General features: G+C 45.1%; 1 protein-coding gene across 14 annotated transcripts in view; it reads right to left on the bottom strand.

The window, feature by feature from the left end:
- Positions 1 to 7,500, bottom strand: part of foxp3b (forkhead box P3b) — a 43,455-nt gene that overhangs the window by 6,206 nt on the left and 29,749 nt on the right. For 8 of the 14 annotated variants that reach the window (XM_044209873.1, XM_044209863.1, XM_044209872.1 and 5 more), the window contains 4 exons: positions 4,312 to 4,466; positions 3,231 to 3,321; positions 2,758 to 2,980; positions 580 to 672 (listed from right to left, as the gene is read on the bottom strand). In XM_044209873.1, coding sequence (XP_044065808.1) covers positions 580 to 672; positions 2,758 to 2,980; positions 3,231 to 3,321; positions 4,312 to 4,464 — 560 coding nt within the window. In that variant the 5' untranslated portion in view covers positions 4,465 to 4,466. Of the gene's footprint in view, positions 1 to 579; positions 673 to 2,757; positions 2,981 to 3,230; positions 3,322 to 4,311; positions 4,467 to 4,717; positions 5,152 to 7,500 lie in introns of those variants that run through there. The other 6 variants (XM_044209877.1, XM_044209866.1, XM_044209867.1 and 3 more) reach the window with 4 other exon arrangements.

The raw sequence follows: 7,500 nt of genomic DNA, 5'->3' as shown, positions 1-7,500 counted from the left end.
TATCTATCTATCTATCTATCTATCTATCTATCATCTATCTATCTATCTATCTATCTATCTATCTATCTATCTATCTATCTATCTATCTATCTATCTATCTATCTATCTATCTATCTATCTATCTATCTATCTATCTATCTATCTATCTATCTATCTATCTATCTATCTATCTATCTATCTATCTATCTATCTATCATCTATCTATCTATCTATCATCTATCTATCTATCGATCGTCTACCTATCTAATATAATATATGGATCGGCCCCCTGCCACAGCTGGCAGTCCTCTGGAAACCAGTGTCTGAAGGCTGGACAGGCTGGCACAGGACTGGGCCATGTTTAACCCTGAATGCACAGGTGTGTTTTCAAGCTAAAGCTTCCTGCATGTTTCCAGCAGCGAGGTCGAGGCCGCCGAACCGCGTGAGCTTCCCTCCTCGCTGCTAACTTCTCTCTACTGATGTTGTCAAAGCTGCAGAAGTATTTACAGAAGTAAATAATATTTGTTATTTGTTGTTATTCCCAAAGAACACTTTGATGAGGAGTGATTCAAGGAGCACAGTTTTCAGCAGTCTACTTACTTTAAGAAACTAGGGAAATCTTCAGACACCGCTTCACAGCCCGGCCAGCGGCAGAGGCCTCTCACAAACAGAGCACTGGCGCCCTCGGGGAGGCTGCAGGGAACAGAAATGTCTCAGCGAGGTAACTGAAAGTACTGAAAGTGCGTGAGCATCCAACCGCTAAACCCACAATGGTGCAATCGAGCAGCATGGCGTTGCTATCTAGGTCAAAGTTCATTAGGAAAGAAGACGGCATTTGAGCGGCAGGAGCAGCAGGCGGGTAATCGCAGCTCAGTGCAGCTGAAGCTGAACGCATGATGCCATTGCACATGGAGGAGTTGTCCCACATGTAAAGTTAAAAACATTGTAAAAAGAAAAGCTATTTATTGCCGCTGTTTGATGTTAGGTAGGTTAGACGACAGTAAGCTAGCGTTAGCTTAGCCTGCCAGCACGGTTAGTGTGTGCGACAGAGAGGATGTTGTAAAGGGCGACCGCTTTAACCGCAGAGGTGGCAGGTCACAAAATGTGAAAATCACAAACAGGATCAGTTACACGGCACCAGCCTGGTGGGGCTCGACCCCCACCGAGCTCGCACACTCCGGCTACCCGAGGCCCGAACGGCTCGTAGTACCTGCCCCCGTTCCCGTGCCCCCGACCAGATGCCCCCGACCAGATGCCCCCGACCTGATTCCCCGACCAGATTCCCCGACCAGATGCCCCCGACCAAATACCCCCGACCAGATGCCCCGACCAAATACCCCCGACCAGATGCCCCCGACCAGATGCCCCGACCAAATACCCCCGACCAGATGCCCCCAACCTGATTCCCCGACCAGATTCCCCGACCAGATGCCCCCGACCAAATACCCCCCACCAGATGCCCCTGACCAAATGCCCCGACCAAATACCCCCGACCAGATGCCCCGACCAAATGCCCCCGACCAGATGCCCCCGACCAGATGCCCCAGGGGACGTGGTCATACACTGTAAAAACTAAAAGTGCCTCAAATATCCAACTGGGTCCCCAAAGAACTTGAAATTACATTGAAGGTGCTTCAGAAACCTTCGCACGGGATGAGGTTCCTGGAAGAGCGGTCGGCAACCTAAGAGCTCCCGCAGGAACCTCAGGCTCAACCTAAAAGAACCTAAAAGGGTTCTTTTAAGAACCCTGTAGTTTTCTAGGGTCACCCAACGACCCCTTTTACCCAAGAAAGCTCCTGGGAGAACTGAGGTTTCTGCGCCCAGTCTTCTATCACTATTCAATGAATAGTGATTTTTTTATATCTCAGTACGGGGGAAGCTTCTCGCTCTGTCATGTATTCATACATGTGTGTCCAAGCACACACACACACACAGGTCTTAGACATTTTCACACCTTTTCAATCTGCTCATTCATTCTTTCAGCTAGAAACTCCATTCAAATCTCAAAATGTTCCACATCTTTCATCTTTCTGGGTATTTTTCAACTGTTAAATCCCATTAAAACGTTTCAAAACATTCAACTGTCTTTGAAGTTTACATCCTTTTTAAATGTTCCACATCTTTCATACAACATTGTGATGAACATGTTTATTTACAGGCGATAGGAACTACACCCTTTGAGTGATGAGTGGTGCCTCTCGGGTTAATCTCTACTAAAGGAACCGACCCATTCACTGACAGTAGGAAATCCCAGCTCTCTGATCATCACGGACCTTTACACCATGAAATTATTTTAATACGCTGTGTGGATACATGTGTGTCCCAGCAGGCACACACACACACACACACACACACGCACACAACTATGGGTTTGTGTATAATATTCAGACACACAGCCTTCTCAGATACAATCGCAGCCATCACGCTGTTTGCCATAAACTGAACTGGAGGTTATACGAATGATGCCGATCATGAAGAATCCTCATCCTTGAGTTAAATTTGATTTGGTGTTGTAATCTTTTGGTTGCAGCAGTAGCGATAATAAGCCTTAAACCCCCAAATAAGCTGCAGTTCCTTGAGGAACCTCAGACGGTTAGGAAACGTGCTTTGAAGCGCCCGGAGTGGTTCCAGACCAGGAAAAAGGTTCCTCAAGGAACCTGATAAACTACCCCCATGTGTTTAAAAGAGGCTCCGCATTCATCCATTCAGCCCATTAATCAGACAGCAAACAATCTTCCTGTCTTCTGATGAATAAAGTCATTTTCAAAATTCAGTCACCTATCGTGAAGCCGGGCCTCGATGGAGCTCTGCTTTGGGCCGTCTCTCCTCAGGGGGAAGAAGAGATGGCTTTGCCTGGCAGAGGAGCCCATGTGTGGCGAAGAGGACGGGGGAAGATGGCCTGCATCCACCTCTTCCTTGCAAATGGAGACGGCTGCACTGTTACCTGGATGCACTAGGGGAAGAAAGCACTGATGTAGGCCTTTGATCTGCGGACGCTCGACTGCACAAACAGGTAGAGAGAGCTCTTAAATCCTTATTCAGTTCATTTATTCAGTTAAGAAAACAGAAATAACATCAAGCACCAGTGCGACCAACGTGTCTCTGAAGCCTCTCTTGCATACTTGATATTAAGGCTAACGTTGTTTGTGCACACTGGAAGAAACACAGAAAGAAGCGTACCTAAACACGGCAACATAAAAGGACTGTACTGCAGAAAGACTGGAGCTGAGGACAGTGAAGCGTCTGCGTACCGTGCTGTCGCCTGGAGGCTGTTTGGGAAACCTGGCGCAGCACCGACGGCCTCTGCTGCTTCTGCCTAATGCCTTCCATAGCGCTCCAGCACTGGGAGGAAAAAACACAGCATGTGGATGATGGGACAAATTCAAATGAAGTCATTGGGCCTCAAGTTTGTCTTTTTATCCTAAACCTCTCGTACCTTTTTCTGTCAGATTCACCAAACTCTTTTACCTGCGCAAACTTGTCATTAATCTCTGGTTTCAGCCTGATGAACACCACCTGTTCGTGACGAGGTGCGCGTTCGGGAGATTTCTTCATTACCATAATCGATGCCCCTAAAACGTCCACATACGGCTGCCTGATCTGCTCTGTTTGTGGGCAAGTTTCATTCATAAAAATGTTCCTAAAGAATAAGAAGAAGTGTTGCCGCTGCTGGAAATCAGCAGAGAGATTTAGCGTCTAGTGTCAGAGGACCCAAAACAATTAGGAAATATTAATGATAGAGCTGCCAACGACACGTCATCAGAGCAGAGCTGCACTGTGGCAGAAACCCAGAGGGAACCATGTAACATGCAGTTAGACGCTACAAACGTCTTTCTAAAGCAAAGCGGGCCGTGACGAATACGAGAGGAGGTCACGTGACAGCCAGACGGGATGATATTCCAGCCGACAGCAGGCGATGTCTCACTGTCAGCTGTTATAACAGAGGACGAGACTGAACAGACACAACTAGCACAAGTACAAAAATCATTACATCTAAAAAGACAACTCTCAGTAAATTGGCAGCCGTGATGATTATGACGATGTGCTGAACAGAATATTAGTTCTTCTTACTTATATATGTGTTTTATATATATGTTTGCATATAGTTTGTCTGTGTATAAAAAATAGAATTATTGTAGCTCTACAGCGAGCATCTAGAACATTAATTTCTATGTTTATTCATTAGTAATATTAATAATGTGAATTTTAAATGGGCCGCTCTGCATGATGAGCACTTGAGCTCTCTGAGCCTGTGAACACTTCTTCCACCAGCGCCTGTCTGCGTTTAGGAAGTGGTGAAGTTGCAGTATGATGTCATCTGTTGCCTGATACCTGACGTCCTGAGGCGGGCGGTGACACCACATTCCTGGTCTGAGGAGGAGGAGGAGGAGGAGGAGGAGGAGGAGGAGGCTGTTGGATCTTGTCACGCTGTGGTTGAGGTTGGTGCTCTCCACATGTCACAGTCTCACCGGCCGTCTCTGGCATCTCTGCAGTGACAGGAGACACATTAACGCTTCACTATGGAGACCTTTTCTCTTAATTTATTATTTATAAGAGATCAGATTAAAACGTGGATAAAAACTTTCACGTCCCAAGATGTAAGTCTCCAAACTGCAGCTGCTTTCAGGTTTAAAATACAACAAAACTAACATTCACATTAATCTGTTTCATGCCCCACCCACCTAATAATTTAATAAACCAATTATTTTAAATGGTTTTTAGATGAATAAGTACATGCCCTTTAATAACTTGGTAATATCCTGCAGTTATGTGTCAGTGTTTCGCTCATTAAGATGTTGTCCAGATGAAATCCAGACCGTCTGCAGCTCTGAGGAAACATTCAAACTGGGCAAAATTATTTTCCACAACTAACTGTTATATAAAGTAAATTAGTTATCAACCATTAATATGTTTGATATTAATGTACTGACACTGTGACTCGTTGGCCGCTCTTAGTCGTTCAGCTTTCTCCTTTGGATCTGCCTGCCTGCCGGTGTCCTGTGGAAGTGTTCTGTTTGTTTTTGTCATTAAATCTGCACCTGCTCCACCTCGGCGTCTGTATCTGGGCTTCTCCACCCGTCCCTCCTGCTTGGCATGTTGTAACAACTACAGCCGATATTCTGATATAAAATACCTGCAGTTTCAGCATTAATGTGACTCTGTGTTGATGGGATGGTGTCGGCCTGTGCCTCTACATTTACTCAAGTACTTAAGTATTATTTATACTATTTTATACAATTTAATACTTTATGGATTTTTAAATAGTTTAGTTTCCACCAGCTACAACAGGAAATGCCATTTTATGCACATTATACCTTTTTATTCCTCTACATTTCATTGTACCGACCATTTATCTGACATCAATAATCGATAATCACTTTGCAGATAAATATTTTCCATGCATATGAATTCAGAACAGCAGGTGTAATGGAGGGAAAATGACTTGTGTGCATGAATTACATTAAATTGTGCTCTGAAATAATAATTCAAGTGTGGAGGAATTACATGCACTGTTAGTGATTGTGCTCTTGAACTAACTTGTGCTGAAATTAAAAGAATATAGCGTTAAACAATATTGACATCTGTGTCCAGAATTCAGTCCGAGTCCTTCAGGTCCTTTAGACGCTCTCTGATCTGCAGTCAGCGATTGCTGTTTCACGCCGTGTTCTGTCAGTTTGTGCACGCAAACTATTCATTTACAAATCGGTACTTAAAGAGACATTATTAATTATTAATTTGAAAGCCTAAATGACGCAAGTCAAGAGCACAAATCAGTCATTTGCGTCAATTAGTTATTAATAACTAAATTGAAAATGATTCGTCTTTCTCAGTGAATGCCAGTACAGTTGTGTTTACTTTGGACAACAATTTTCAATTGTATTTATATATTTTTAATTTTGTTCATATCAGAAGTTATCATAGAGCAGGTCCAGACCGAGCTCTTTTTAATATTACCCAACCAAGCCCACCACAACACAGCATTAATATCACGGCTCTCTCTGTAGAAGAAGCTGCAGCCTTCCAGACACGAGAACGTGATATTAGAGCAGCATGTACACATTAAAGTCTTCAGTGGTTCAAAACATTTCCTGTAGCAGACCTTCTGACAGAGGCTGTGTTGTTCACAGGTGCAACACACACACACACACACACACACACACACACACACACACACACACACACACACTGATAGCATCGCGACAGCAGTCGACACAGCGAGTGGGAGATGAAGTTGCTCTACTTGTGCAGCGCGGTGACATGTCACCTGGTGTCTCTCCTGGAGCAGAACACTGTGTTCGCTGTGTGATCAAAACATTCACAGAAACCTGTGCGTGCAGTTCAAATAACACCGAAACGCTCGGTGCGTTCCAACACGCTCTGCCCTCCTTAAAACAGCAGTGCCACGCTGCCAGGCTCCATTACGTGATTCGCCTGCATTCAAAATATTTTACTAGTATTATCAGCAGTTATCATAACCACGCACTGACGTGAGCCCAGAAGGCTGAAGCAGGCGGAGCAGCTCCGGCACCACTACAGGAGAAATGTTTTTACGAGCTGGAAGCCATTTTGGTTGTATTTGGTGCAGTGACTCACATTCCTGCCGACGGTTTCTCGCTGATCAGAAAACACATCAATGCGACTAATGTGCAACATATTCAGCAGTTTATGGTTTGAAGCATTTCTTGGCAAACCACAGTCTGTGACGGAATGAGGTTGTCAGGTTTGCTATCTTCATGACAGAGACCAAAACCTGAGCTCACCGACTGTATCTGGCAACCAAGTCCTCCAAATCAACCAAAATGAATCATTTGTGACTTCAGAACCGCACCTACGAGTGTCTGCAACCTCAATATAGCCAGCGGTGCTGCACAGAAAGCACATGAATGAAAAACCACAAACTGTCATTTTTACATTTGTCATCAGAGAGCTTTGGAGGCGCTGGCAGGTGCATTATTTAACTTTGGACGGAGCCAGGCTAGCTGTTCCCCCCCGCTTCCAGTCTTCGTGCTAAGCTAGGCTAACCCCGTCCCGACTCCGGCTCCGAGCTGAACACACAGACACGAGGTTGACCTCAGAAACAAAGGGAACGAAATGTTGACGTATTGTTTAAAGGAAGGGGGTGAATTCTTCTTCTTCCTGTGACAGTTACATGGAGTGGCACCTGACGAGCGCGGCAATGACAGAAACGTACACAGTCTAGTTTGAGGCGATACTGCGGTCTTTACCGTCCGTTCCTCTCGCTACATTTTGTGTAGCTAAATGAGTCATTTTCACTTTCTAGTGAGAATGACGGTCCTGGTCTACAAACAGCTCCCGGATACTTTCGCATTTCCAAGAAATGATATCGCCTCTGCCCGTGGCGTCGTCCCCTCCTGTATTTTAACAAACACACAGCCACGATGGCTCGTCGCGTTTGGACATGTGAGAACTCGTGTAATAACGACTGTCACCGTGTAAATACGGCATCGTGTAAAGCGCCAGAGCGGGGCCTTTTCTTTCAGCTATCTCACTGTCACATCA

The sequence above is a fragment of the Siniperca chuatsi genome, linkage group LG10 (genome assembly GCF_020085105.1).
Source record: "Siniperca chuatsi isolate FFG_IHB_CAS linkage group LG10, ASM2008510v1, whole genome shotgun sequence".
NCBI classification, from domain to species: domain Eukaryota; kingdom Metazoa; phylum Chordata; class Actinopteri; order Centrarchiformes; family Sinipercidae; genus Siniperca; species Siniperca chuatsi.
The sequence above is the reverse complement of the archived record's forward strand: the minus strand, read 5'-3'. Positions and strand labels throughout refer to the sequence as shown.